Source organism: Glycine max, chromosome 12, assembly GCF_000004515.6.
Source record: "Glycine max cultivar Williams 82 chromosome 12, Glycine_max_v4.0, whole genome shotgun sequence".
Lineage (NCBI taxonomy): Eukaryota > Viridiplantae > Streptophyta > Magnoliopsida > Fabales > Fabaceae > Glycine > Glycine max.
This window is the reverse complement of record NC_038248.2, coordinates 18541344-18556327: the sequence shown is the minus strand read 5'-3', so window position 1 is coordinate 18556327 and position 14984 is coordinate 18541344. Positions and strand designations below refer to the sequence as shown.

Sequence of the window (14984 nt, the reverse complement as noted above, 5' to 3'; positions counted from 1 at the left end):
ATGAAAACGTGAAATTTTTTTTGTCCGTGCATAATAAGAAGAATTATACAACATGGATATGGCATGGTGAATTGAAAGACATGCAGAGTAGGTCCTAATCTAAATCGTTTGATGTAAAAGTGGGAGATCACTTGGAGGATATGATTTGTAACTTTGGACAAGAGTCTTTTCAGCAAGCACATGCCCCTATGTATGATACATTGAAAACTTATTCCAAAAAATTTTTGTATCTGGGGTGCAAGAATTCCTTGATGTTGTTGTTGGCGGTGTTAAGCTTGGTTAATGGGAAGGCCAGATATGGGTGGAGTGACAAAAGTTATAGTTTGCTTCTTAAAGTAGTGCACGATATGCTTCTAGAGGAAAACAAGTTGCCTAAAAGTTACTATCAGGCCGAGAAGATACTGTATAGACATGAATTTCAAGAAATGCCCAAGTGCCCTAGGTGTGGGGTATCACGATACAAAGTGAAGGATGATGCGGAGTATAGTAGTCATGAAAACTCAAACAAGGGCCCCCCAGTGAAGGTGTTGTTGTATCTTCCCATAATTCCAAGGTTTAAGCATATGTTTGCTAATAGAGACGATGTAAAAGACCTTACATGGCATGCAGATGGAAGAAACTGCGATGGAATGCTCCATCATCCGGCTGATTCCTCCCACTGGAAGAAGATTGATCGTTTGTATCCAGATTTCGGCATAGACGCAAGAAATCTTAGGCTTGGACTAGCCACTGATAGAGGCAAGAAATCTTAAGCACTCAACATAGTTTGTGGCTAGTTTTGGTAGTAATTTACAATTTTCCTCCTTGGTTGCGCATGAAGCGAAAATACATGATGTTGTCTATGATGATATCGGGCCCAAGACAGCCAGGAAATAAAATCGATGTTTATCTCAATTCGTTGATTGAAGACTTGACAAAGTTATGGGACGAGGGGGTTTTAGTGTTTGATGGGTTTCGAAATGAGACTTTTCATTTTCGTGCAATGCTTTTTTGTACCATTAATGACTTTCCAGCATATGGGAATTTGAGCGATTACAGTGTTAAGGGTCATCATGCATGCCCCATCTGTGAAGAAGACACCAGCTACTTACAACTGAAGCATGATAGAAAAATAGTCTACACTAGGCATCAATGTTTTCTAAAATCCCATCACCCATACAGGCGATTGGAAAAAGCATTTAATGAAAGTCAAGAGCATGAAACTACACCGATACCATTAACTGGTGTGCAGGTTTTCTAGTAGGTTCAACACCTGAATACTATATTTGGAAAGGCTCAAAAGAAGGAAAAAAGTAAAAGGTGCATATGGAAGAAGAGGTTGATTTTCTTTGTTCTTCCGTACTAGTCTGATCTAGATGTCAAACATTGTATTGATGTTATGCATGTGGAGAAAAATGTATGTGATAGTGTCATTGGGACGCTCCTAAACATTCATGACAAGACGAAAGATGAAGATCTAGCTGAGATGGGCATATGATCGCAATTACATCCAAGGTCTGATGGTAAAAAAATATATCTGCCTCCAGCTTGTCATACTTTGTCCAAAAAAGAGAAGATCAGTTTTTCTCAATGTCTGCATCGGGTCAAAGTCCCACAAGGATACTCTTCAAATATTAAGAGCCTTGTGTAGTTGAAAGATCTTAAGTTGGTAGGCTTAAAGTCTCACGATTGTCACGTGTTGATGTAACAATTGTTAGCCATGGCCATACGAGACATTTTGCCTAACAAAGTCAGGCTTTCCATAACTCGGTTGTGCTTTTTCTTCAATGCCATATGTAGCAAAGTCATTGATCCTGTCAAGTTAGATGAGCTAGAAAATGAGACCGCTATTATATTCTGTCAGTTGGAGATGTATTTTCCTCCTGCTTTCTTCGACATCATGATTCACTTAATTGTTCATCTGGTCAGAGAAATCAAATGTTGTGGTCCAGTTTAGTTGCGGTGGATGTACCTGGTTGAGTGATAGATGAAGATCTTAAAGGGGTATACCAAGAATCTACACTGTCCAGAAGCATCTATTATGGAAAGGTACATTGCAGAAGAAGCCATTGAATTTTGTTCATAGTACATTGAAAAAGCTAAACTTGTTGGCCTTCCCGAGTCTCGGGATGATGAAAAAGTGGGAGGTAAGGGTTCAAGAGGATTGCATGTTATCATGAAGATTTGAAACAAGCTCATTTGTATGTGTTGAATAATAGTAATGATTTTTTTCCATACATACTTTGCCGCAAAGGTTTAGTGAAAGAAAGTAATCCAAAATGTCGAAGAACAAGGTCTTGAAAGAGCATAACAAGACTTTCCTGGATTGGTTTAAAGATATAATTTTTCCTAATGATAATGCTTCTGAAACGTTAAGAAAGCTAGCAAATGGGCCTAAAAGAAATGTTATAACTTAGCAAGGATACGATATAAACTAGTATTCCTTTTACACAAAAGCACAAGACAAGAAAAGTACAATGCAAAATAGTGGGGTTACCTTCAAGGCTAAATCTCAACACTTCGCTAGTGTACATGATTACAATCCCCGCATAGCTTCCATCCCTTACTTTGGTTTCATTGAAAATTTTGGGAGCTTAACTATGTCAATTTATTGTATGTGTTTTCAAATGTAAATGGGTTGACAACAATACTGGTGTGCAGACCGATGATATAGGATTTACGTTGGTAAATCTAAAGAAACTCACTTACCAGAATGACCCTTTCATCATGGCAGAACAAGCTAAACAAGTATTTTATGTTCAAGACCCTTGTGATGATAGGTGGTCAGTGGTTCTACATGGGAAAACAATTGGTGTTAATGTTGAAGATGATGATTCATACATTGATACTTATGTTAGTCATCTATCCACATAAATGTCGCCTAACATCGTCAGAGAAGAAGAAGCTAACGACGTTCATGCTAATCGTAATGATCATGATGAAGGAAACTTAATTAGCATCCTCTAATGTAATTTTCTTATTATGTATTTCATTTTAGTCCATTCCTTTACATGTTTATTCAGTTTTGTGATAATGATAATTAACCAATATTTTTTTGTTTACAGGAAAATGACTACACCACCCAGCTTTCCTCCTCCTCCTCCTACTGGTGCAGCATCACAATCGCCATCTACCTTAAAGCAAACAAGAAAAGCCACACAACTAAGATCATTAGCGACTAGACTAGTTATGGCAGAGAGACCTCTGGTCCATGTCGATCTTGCAACCAGAAAAGCCGACGGTCCCCACAAAAAGAAGTTAAGAACATATTTGGGGATCGTCGCTCGTGATAAGGTGGATGTGACATACGACTATTGGAAACAAGTCTCTGCTGCTTAAAAGGATTTGATATGGGAGGATATTCTAGTATTTTAGTTAAATTTTGCATTTTGTTGATTAACAATCAAATTATAATTTAGTAACAATAGAATGTGATTTTCCATTTGTTAGGTTGAATTTGATATCCCTGAAGCATCTGATCTGAGGACAAAAAAGAAAATACTTCAGACTGTGGGGGAGCAATGGAGAAAATTTAAGTCTGATTTGACGTTGAAATAAGCACTTGTAGCCGACAAGGAAAGTGTCGATGACACTATGCGAAAAGTACGACATTAGCAAGGAGAAGTGGGCCCAATTTTGTCAGACCCGCAGAGACTCTTCGTGGGAGGTAAGCTTGTGATTGTTTTAAACTTTAAATTTACTTACTACTATACATTGTATGATAACTTTCAATAACGTTTAATTTTTACAAGATGTGCGAAAAAAGGCACAGGCTATCCTGAAACAAAACAATGCTCCTCACGTGTTGTCTCGTGGGGGTTATGAGTTTTTGTTGATGGAGGAGAAGAAAAAGAAAAAACTGGAAGAATCTTCTCAATCGGGAAGCACTGACACCATGATTGATCTTCCATCTCCCATCAAACGAATCGCGAAGTGGAAGATGGCCTGCACCAAGAAAACTGGGTAAATGACGTTTGAGGCAGCAAAAGAAATTGCTGACAAGATTGTAAGTCACTTTCAATTGTTAATTGCAATCATTTATGTTTATTGTGTGATTGAGTAAATCAATAAATGTGTACCTTATAGGATTCGTTGGAGGAGCAGGCCTCACAGGGTTCCTTTGTCGCCCATCGACGTCAGGATGTACTGACTGTTGCCATTGGACGACCATAACACCCTGTTGTGTGCATGCTGCTGGAGCCGGTGTCACGATTAAGCAATACTTTGGACCGGCTCCAAGGATCTTTGGCACATCTTTGTCCATGGCTCCCAAAGACCTCGAGTAGCTGACGCAAAAAATTAGGGACCAACTGGAGGAGACGATCACAAAAAAAGTGACTCGACAACTAATATTATCCTTCATAGGTACTTGCATTGCCTCCTGAGCCTGAGGTTGGTCCATCAGCTACTCGTGTCAAAAAAAAGGAGAGATGTGTTGATCCATTAGGGAACGATCCAGACATAGGTGACTCAGAAAAATACGGGTTGTACGTCAAAGAAAATCCTTCCTGCCTAATTGCCCTATGAAGACTTTATGAGGGGTCCACAACCGTTCACAACATTCCTTTGCTTCATGATAAAGTCAAGGTTGGTGTTGAGGAGGTTAGAGATGCAGATGCTTCCATTCCTATACCCACTAAAGAGGTTAAGTTAGTGGGGGTAGACACTTAATATCTTCCTTACTTGGCCGACATATCTTGTCAAGCGTTTATTAGAACAGGTGTCTTCATTTATTAACATCGGTTTTGATAAAAACTGATGTTGATATAAAGATATATAACTTTTTTTTTATAATTCTTATTATATAACATCGGTTATTTAAATAATCAATGTTATAATTTTATATTAACATCAATTTTGGAAAATCGATGTTAACGAGAATACTTTCAACATTGGTATTTCGACATCAGACATTAACCGATATTGAAATTTCATAATAATCGATGTTGAAACCCTATTTTTTAGTAATATAAAGTAGAAAATCAAGTTGTTGATTCCCTAATAAAACTTTGGACATATTATTGGGCACAACTATTATATATAGATGTAATAATGAAATACACCATAAATTAAAATGTTTAAGATAACTTTTGGTTATCATGTCATAGGTTTTACATATCCACTTAATTGATGATTAATATCTAAAAATTTGGTAATTTGGCTGATAATCTAACTGATTATCCACAAGACTCGATTTTAAGATTTTAAGACTTTATTGAAGTTAATCAAAATGCAGTTTTACTTCGACTAAGATAGTGTTAACTTTGAGTTTAGTATATATTTTATTATTATTATTATGTTCTTTTTATATTTAAATTTATTGTAATTAATGCACAAATATTTTGCATCTGATCGTGTTTATGATATTTTTTTTAGATAGTGTTTATGATATATTTTCTGAAAATGAAAAATGGAAGTTACATAATTTTTTCAATACACTATTAAAAAAGGACTCCGTCATTGACTTCTCACAGTCGTCTTATACAACAATTGGCGTTGTCATGGTATTACTCTACGAGCCATCCAGCGATTTTCCTTCTCATTCTATGTTATATGCTCAACCTTTTCCCCTGCAAAATCAAAAGCGCTACTAGCTGCTATTGGGAAAGGCCAAAAAATTATAGCATCCTTCTTGCTTATATAATCTAGTCTTTGGTTCCATTACATCACAATGTTACTTATTTGGTTCTTTTTATTCTCCTACATGACTAGAACTTCCACTTCAGTAGACCATTTAGCAGCGAGTCGATCAATCCGAGATAGTCAGATTTTGGTTTCAGCAGGTAATATTACGGCACTGGGTTTCTTCAGTCCCGGAAACTCAACAAGACGATACTTGGGTATATGGTTTAGAAAAGTACACCCTTTTACAGTGGTGTGGGTGGCTAACCGAAATACACCTCTTGAGAATGAATCAGGAGTCCTAAAACTCAACAAAAGAGGGATTCTTGAGCTTCTCAATGGCAAAAACAGCACCATTTGGTCATCATCAAGCAACAAATCAAGCAAAGCAGCGAAAAAACCAATTGCTCAACTCCGGGATTTGGGAAATTTGGTAGTGATAAATGGACCCAAGCGCAACACTAAGAAGCACAAAACCAATAACGGTGACATCTTGTGGCAGAGTTTTGATTATCCGGGTGATACATTGATGCCAGGAATGAAACTTGGATGGACCTTAGAGAATGGTCTAGAAAGGTCTCTGTCATCTTGGAAAAATTGGAGTGATCCTGCTGAGGGGGAATATACTCTAAAAGTTGACCGTAGAGGATATCCTCAAATAATTTTATTCAGGGGACCAGATATTAAAAGGAGACTAGGTTCATGGAATGGCTTGCCTATAGTTGGATATCCAACTTCAACTCATCTAGTGTCGCAAAAATTTGTATTCCACGAAAAGGAGGTGTATTATGAGTACAAGGTTAAGGAGAAGGTTAATAGATCGGTCTTCAACTTATATAATCTGAACTCTTTTGGCACTGTGCGTGATTTGTTTTGGTCAACTCAAAACAGAAACCGGCGTGGATTCCAAATTTTGGAACAAAACCAATGCGAAGATTACGCCTTTTGCGGCGTAAATTCTATATGCAACTATATTGGTAAGAAAGCTACCTGTAAATGCGTGAAAGGATATTCTCCCAAGTCCCCTTCATGGAATTCGTCAACTTGGTCTCGCGGTTGTGTTCCTCCAATTCCAATGAATAAATCTAATTGCAAAAACAGTTATACAGAGGAATTCTGGAAGAACCAGCACATGAAATTTCCAGACACCTCTTCATCATTGTTTATTGAGACCATGGACTATACAGCTTGCAAAATAAGGTGTAGGGATAACTGTTCTTGTGTAGCATATGCAAATATAAGTACTGGTGGTGGAACTGGCTGTCTTCTCTGGTTTAATGAGCTGGTTGACTTGAGCTCTAATGGGGGACAAGACCTTTATACCAAAATCCCTGCTCCAGTACCCCCAAACAATAATACAATTGTCCATCCTGCTTCAGATCCAGGTACTCACTTTTACTTTCATTGATTTTTGTTTTCTTTGATTTTGTTTTCTTTTATTGTTTCGTTGTTTCTTTTTCCTCAGATTTCTTGTTAAATATTGCAATATTTTAAGAGAAGTGAGGGAAGCATAGTAAGGCTATGAGAGAGTTAGAGTTTTATAAACTTACAAGTTACCAGAGGAGTTTAAAATAGCCGAAAGTTTATAAGCTAAGAGATTAAAAGTATATAGTGAAATTAGTGATAAGCTAATTTCTAATGATTTACGGTCTTAAAATTTAGGAGAATATTTTTTGTAAAATAAGTTATAAGCTAATTTTTAATAACCTACCGTCTTAAAAATTAGGAGAACATATTTAAAATTTTATATTATAAATGAATGGTGAAGAATATACGCTGTTTTATTTTTATTATACACTTTCTTCTTTTTCACTAAAAAATTATAATTTATTTAAATAACTTATATTTTTAAAATTCATATTCTAACATTTAAAGTAAATTTTAATAATATTATTTTAAAAAGAATAATTATTTTTTTTTTATAATTTTTAATTATTATCAACCTTTTGTGTAGCGATCAAATATTATAATTAAAAAAAATAAACAACACAATAATGAATTACTGAAAAAAGGATAAAACAATCAAGTAAATTAATGAAGATTAAAAAAATAGTTAGTAACTTCTAATTACCTAAATGCTAGTTGAAGTATCTTCTAAAAATAAGTTAGAAATTGATAAAATATAGTCATGTATTTTACAAATGTATTATGATCATACTATTTTGATTATAACTTAATCAAACTAACTTTTAAGTTACTACAGTAACTTGGGAGACACAATCTTAAACAAACATTTTGGTATTGCAACTTTAAATGTCATGCATGCTCAAGTTGAAACGTTAAACGAAAGTCATTAGTGATGGATATTATTTGTTACATGGAGTTAATTTTCCAAATAAAATGCATTGCCTTTTTTACTCACTCGTTCTATAGAACAACGATTAGACACACTTAGCTTCCATCGATAAAACTGTTAAAGTAAGAGTGGTGAGTAATCTTGCTCTGCATCATTTTGATCATATTACAGCTGACCATAGAAACCTCAAGATAAAGACAGTAGCAATCACTGTTGGTGTGACTACTTTTGGATTAATAATCATATATGTGTGGATATGGATAATTAAAAATCCAGGTATGTATATGCATATTATTTAGCATCTATTACAAGAAATTAGGCACTAAAAAATGTGCATATTATGTGTCAATGTTTTTAGTCTTATTTTCCAACGTATCAGGGGCTGCAAGAAAATTTTACAAGCAGAATTTCAGAAAAGTAAAGAGAATGAAAGAGATTGATTTACCAACTTTCGATTTGTCAGTCTTAGCTAATGCGACTGAAAACTTTTCAAGCAAACACAAGCTTGGAGAAGGTGGCTTTGGACCAGTATACAAGGTGATAAAGAAAACTGGTATCCTGAACTTCTTCTATTTTCCTTTAAAACTTTCTAAATATAGCAGAAGATTATTTTTCAGGGAACATTGATAGATGGGAAAGTGATAGCTGTGAAAAGGCTTTCAAAGAAGTCCAAACAAGGGCTGGATGAGTTAAAAAATGAGGTGGCACTGATTGCCAAACTTCAGCACCGTAATCTTGTAAAGCTTCTTGGCTGCTGCATTGAAGGAGAAGAAAAAATGTTAATTTATGAATACATGCCCAACCTCAGCTTGGACTGCTTTCTTTTTGGTTGGACCCCTTACGATTTTATTCTAAACATCTTAGATAATCAGCATATTGCTTATTTGTAGCTTATACAATTACAGCGATTGCAACTGCTATTCCTGATAGTGTGTGCGTATTTGAATAGATGAAACCAAAAAGAAATTGCTAGATTGGCCTAAGCGTTTCAACATTATTAGCGGTATTACTCGAGGACTTGTTTATCTTCATCAAGACTCTAGGCTGAGAATTATTCATAGAGATCTAAAAACTAGCAATATTTTACTGGACGACAATTTGGATCCCAAAATATCAGACTTTGGCTTGGCTCGATCGTTTTTGGAAGATCAAGTTGAGGCAAACACAAATAGGGTGGCTGGAACATGGTTATTTTCCATCATATATGATTCGTTACTCTTGTTCTGTCAACTGTTGATTTTCTTACTATGAAATTTTTATTTTCAGTGGCTACATGCCTCCTGAGTATGCTGCGGGTGGGCGATTCTCAGTGAAATCAGATGTCTTTAGCTATGGAGTGATTGTACTAGAGATTGTAAGCGGGAAGAGAAACACAGAGTTTGCAAATTCTGAAAACTACAATAATATTCTTGGACATGTAAGCCTAGTTATCAAAATGTCTGGCTAGTTAGTATAACTTTCTTTATTTCCAACCTTCTAATTTACTTCTTATAACATCCTAGGCATGGACATTATGGACTGAAGATAGGGCACTGGAACTACTGGATGATGTGGTAGGAGAACAATGTAAGCCCTATGAAGTCATACGATGCATACAGGTAGGCCTATTATGTGTGCAACAAAGACCACAAGATAGGCCACACATGTCATCAGTTCTTTCAATGTTGAGTGGTGATAAATTGTTGCCAAAGCCAATGGCTCCTGGCTTTTACTCCGGAACAAATGTTACATCTGAAGCAACTTCTTCGTCGGCAAATCACAAACTGTGGTCGGTCAATGAAGCTTCTATCACAGAGTTAGATGCAAGATAGGATATGGAGGCAAGAAAATGTTATGTTTCACCTTCTAATGTGAGATATGTCAGTTATTTGACCATACTTAACTTGTGAAAGTGTTATTATGAGCTTCTGCTTTATCTAATTTGTTTCATTTATTCTAACGAATGTATTTGATATGTAAAGAGTTCTATAAAGACAAGCATTCTTAACTGAAATTTGCAACAGAATATGGATGTGAAGCTTGTCCAGCAGTTGACATAAAACAATTTAGATTCCTCTCAACTTGTTCCATGCATCACAGGGAAGCAAAAATGTGAGAAGCTTTATGTCACATATTAATACCGTTGCTACCTATTTGAACATGCCTACCAAATCTGCTGGAAATCATATCCATTTTCAAATTATGTTCTATTGATAATATTGTCAAAGAAATGCAAACTAATACTCATTTCCAAACATGCTTTTACATCCTTTTGTTAAGGCCAATAAACATTAGACCTGGCATAAGCTTGTTGCTTAAGCCACATTGTGTTAATCTCTGTTTGCCTCAAACTGTCAGTTACCTTCAGAAATATAAGAAATTTTATTGAAAACTGAGGTTTGAGGTTGAGTAAAAAAATAAAGCTAAAATATGTTTGTAATTTCTAATAAATATTAAATTTTGTGTTTACTACCTAGTAAATTTTTTCTTCTTTTTTATTACACAATAAAAATTTTGTTTAGTCTTCAACCTTTTTTTTACCCATGATAAATTAATAAATTTTATTTTTTGTTCCCTAATAATAACAAATGAGAAAAAAAGATATAAAAAAATAAATACAAAATTCAATAATATATCAAGAACAAAAAAATGTTAAAAAATAAAAATAAATTATTATTTCATTAGAAACATAATGAAAAAAATTATAAAAATAAACATAAAATTTAAATATTTATTATGGATCGAAAATATATTTTAACCATAAAATAAAATAATGAAAATTGAGGAAAAGTAGGCAAGCCATATTAGCTTTTGGTTTAGTTCACATACCAATTATGTATCAAATAAGAATGCTTTTTCAGTCAATGCAAAGCATTAATATATCAATAATATTTAAGTTCATATTATTGTAAAAAATTCTATTGGTTTACGAATAGTGATATTATATAACGTCATGTGTTGAACAGGTATATAATTAACCACCATACCCTTATGTTTTCAAATTAGGTGAATTTGCAATTAGATTAATGTTTTGGAAGTGAAATCTCAGTATTATATGAACCGAGATATTTGAGTACTCAGAGTCACGAAGCCCAAGAGAACTCTACAGCTCGATTGGGACGATAACCTCTCACTAGAACTAGGATGGCACATGTGCAGGGCGTGTTATCCATACTCAGATCACGGCGTCCACGTATTACTAATTTTTCCGCCTACGGTATAAAAGACAACTATTACAACATAAAAACTAACTCTTATCCCATTACTTGAGTGTCCAAGTCTATACAGACACTCCAACGCCATTGTACAAACACCTCATCACTGCAGTGCTCCGCAACACATCAACTCCACCATCCTATAACAAATAAAGACAAACCAAAAAAAAATTGGATGCAATATAAATGAGTCATCCTATTAATATCCATCCTAGTAATATTTACCTAATTAACATTGAAGATATTGTTTTGATGTTTGACTATGAAGAATTTCAATCTGTAAGCATAAACAATGATTCGTTTTTAATTTGCTGCTGCCAAGATGTAGCTTTTACTGGAAGTAGTTAACCTGATGCAATGCAATATGACTACTACATATGTGATTTTTGACAATATTTTTTTTGTGACACTTATTTAAAATATTGTTAAAAGTCTTTTATCATATTCAAAAAATATTATCAGATTATGAATAAATGTTATTAATATATTTTTGTGATATATTATCAAATGTTGTATATAATTCATGTTCCTAAAGCCTAAAAATATCACAAAGGGGTTTTAATAATATGAATTATATACAATATTTGATAAATATTGTAAAAATATATTAGTAATATTTATTCATAATTTTACAATATTTTTTTAATGTCATAAAAAATGTTAGTAACAATTTTATTAAGTGTTAGATAAAAAAAAAGTTGCTAAAGATCACATTTGTAATAGTGTTTCATGAGCTTACATTATGTCCAGCGTGGATTTAACCAACAAAGAGGTCAACATATTGTTTAGCACTCGGTAACTTATCCAATTTGGTTTAATATGCTACAAAATTTTGTTTCAACAAGGTTTTGTAAATATGGTAATTAACCATTTTAGATCTTATCAAAGTTATGTCTTGGTCACGGCAATGAAGGAGTTGGAGCTTCATTATTCTATCCGTGGAATGATTGACAGCAATACCGAATCATTGTCGAAAACTCTAATTTATCCCCGAATTTTGTAATATAGGAGTAACCTAGGTAAAATCACAAAAGGCACAAACAATTCAAATTTAATCTCAAACAAAGGGAAGGGGGATTTGCAACAGACTTAACAAAAATTTTAAAATACATAGAAATCAAAGCAATGCAACAATAATTCAATCATGCAAAATTATGAATATGAGATTTCGATTCATGCAGTAGAATTTTCATTGTCACAATTAGATTTCGAACTCATACATATTCTATCAACTGTTATTCATCTAGACAATAATCTAGCATGCATTCATCAAAATTGAAATCGCAATTGCAATTCCTAATTTTCATGAATTCAAGTGCGATTAACGATTGATTTAGGAAATCAATCGATCTCCTTACCTCAAAAACAGAATATATCAGATCAATTAACCAATGGATCTGATCTAATCCGTTCCAATTGTCAAACGCATCATAATTATGAACACAATTTAAATTAAAAAGAGACAAAGAAGAAGAAATGTAGTAATCTGCGATTAAGAATGAAACTTAAATTCAAACCACAACGTGGGAACCTTGAATTGATTGCGGATCTAGCCTTCCATGGAGAACTCCATTGAAGATCAGAGATTGGAGAGCACAGACTCGAGAGAGAGAAAAGAGAAGGGAGAAGATTCTAATTTGCAGCCAAAATAAAAAATGAATTCAAAGTTCTCTTCATCAGTTATGTTTTCTATTGTTTATACAGAGCTAAACTATAAAATTTGTGGGCTATTATGGCACGATAGGAAGGTCTCTAAAAAAGCTTTCTAAGGAGATATCGGGTGTTGCTAGGTGCACCAGGCATATTGCTTGTGCACCCAACATTAAAACAAAATTTTGAAAATGTCTTTAACTCATACAGATTACGCATACGGATTACGTAATCCATAATTTTTTTAAAAAAAAATTCAAAAATATGTTTTACGAATTAATTTAAAATTAATGGTCCAAATAGAAGTCAAACATATGACTTTCGCATTACTAACACGACGTTCTAACCAACTGAGTTAATAGACCAATTATGTTATAAAATAAATAATGTTATTATATATAACACTAAAATTTATAATGTATATTTAATGCACATATAAATTTAAATAATAAATTTTGCGATAATTAATTTTGATATAACTCATACGAATTAGCTAGTCCGTATGTTTTTTATAAATAAAAAACATTTACCATTAAATAAATAAATAAAATTAATTTATTAATAAATTAAAAAAATATGGATTCACTACTAAAAAATATACATTTAACATCGCAAGGTTAACATCGGTTTCCGAAAAAACCGATGTTAACAAAAGCGCGGTGACATACTTATAATTAAGATTAGTTTATTAACATCGATTTTATAGAAAACTAATGTTAACATGTAACTGTTAACATCGGTTTCATAAAAAAACGGTGTTAACACAAATGCGGTGGCGATGTTAACATCGATTATTTAAAAAACAGATGTTAACATTAATATGTTAACATCGGTTATTGAAAAATCGATGATAACATCCACTAGTTAACATCGGTTTTTGCAAAACCGATGCTAACTTTAGAAAGTTAACATCGGTTTTTTAAAACAGCGATATTGACAAGAACTACTTAACATCAGTTTGTTTAAAAAATCGATGTTGTCCCTTTCATAAGTACTAAAACCCTGAAAATCCATTTTCCCTCCATGCGTTTAGTAACCAAAACTCTTTCTCCATTTCTTCCTCATCGCTTAGGTTATTTGTCCTCTTGAAGTTGCCATTCTTGTTCATGTTCAAGTTGGAGTTCGCACCAGTTCCCGTTCGAGTTGGTGTTGGAGTTCGAGTTCGAGTTTGCAGCAGTTCCCATTCGAGTTCGTGTTCCTCACTGTCGCGATTTAGGTATGTGGGCAAACCTGCTTCTTTCTGTGCTTTCTGGTCATAAATCGTGTCGTGATTTCCCCCATTGTAGAGTGTAAGTGAGCACCCTGCTTTGCTTCGAGTGGCATCTGCTTCTTCCTTTGTTTGAATGGTTTTCATTGCAAGCTGCCTCTCTGATTTTTGCTACAAATTTTAAGCTAAAATAGCATCTTAATTGTTTGTCTTCGAGTTTGATTATTTCATCCTCATGGGGATTCAATGCTTTTTGTGGCTTTGTGTTTACAATGACCCTGGAGCTCAGCTGCACCGTGTCTTTGTGGGTTTGTGTTTGCAGTGACCTTGGAGCTCACCTATCAGTGAAGTTTCCATCAAAGGTAAGTGCCACACTGTCCCTGAAACATTTATTTTTGTTCCATGATAGAAAAATGGTTGAACCCAGCATTTACTAATTCATATGGTACCGTTGTCCGCCTATTTTTGTGCCTGTGTTTGCCTTGTTGAATTTAGTTATCAGTTTAGTTCAATGCAAAATAGTTTTTTGAACTAACCTAGGTTAGGTATGTTGGGTCTTTAAAATTAGTTTCCAAGATATAATAGTGAAACAATTTAGATCCGGTCTATGCTGGATGCTTACACATTTGACCAACTAAAAGCAAGTCTCAGTCAATATTTGTCATAAGTTTGTCTTTGACACAACAGGTTACCTAAAATTTACATAGAAAACAAATTAGAAGGACTATAAGAAATTGAAAATAGATTTTGGTGTAATTTGTAGCATATAAATGGGTAAAGCTAGTAGGAAAAAAATTTTACTGTTGAAAATTAGAGACCTAGAACTTAAAATCATTATCGCCATATCTTACAGAGTTGCTTCCATCTGGAATTTTTTGTGAGCAGAACACTAAGGTTTTTGAAGTCTGATCCTTTTGTCTAAGTAAATTAAAGAAAACATAGCTAAAACCTTTCTGAACTAGTCCATATAGATTGAAATTTCTATTTCAATTACATTGGGAAAACTTCATGTTAGTGTATATACACACACAAGCTA

General features: G+C 33.9%; 1 protein-coding gene across 1 annotated transcript; it reads left to right on the top strand.

Moving 5' to 3' along the window:
• Positions 1 to 5469: 5469 nt before the first annotated feature.
• On the top strand, positions 5470 to 10322 carry LOC100776389 (G-type lectin S-receptor-like serine/threonine-protein kinase At4g27290). The gene is made up of 7 exons (XM_003541037.5): positions 5470 to 6986; positions 8069 to 8173; positions 8277 to 8434; positions 8515 to 8725; positions 8847 to 9084; positions 9164 to 9314; positions 9400 to 10322. Exons 1-7 carry the CDS (start codon positions 5651 to 5653, stop codon positions 9706 to 9708), a joined length of 2508 nt encoding a protein of 835 aa, XP_003541085.4. The 5' UTR covers positions 5470 to 5650; the 3' UTR covers positions 9709 to 10322.
• Positions 10323 to 14984: the final 4662 nt, after the last annotated feature.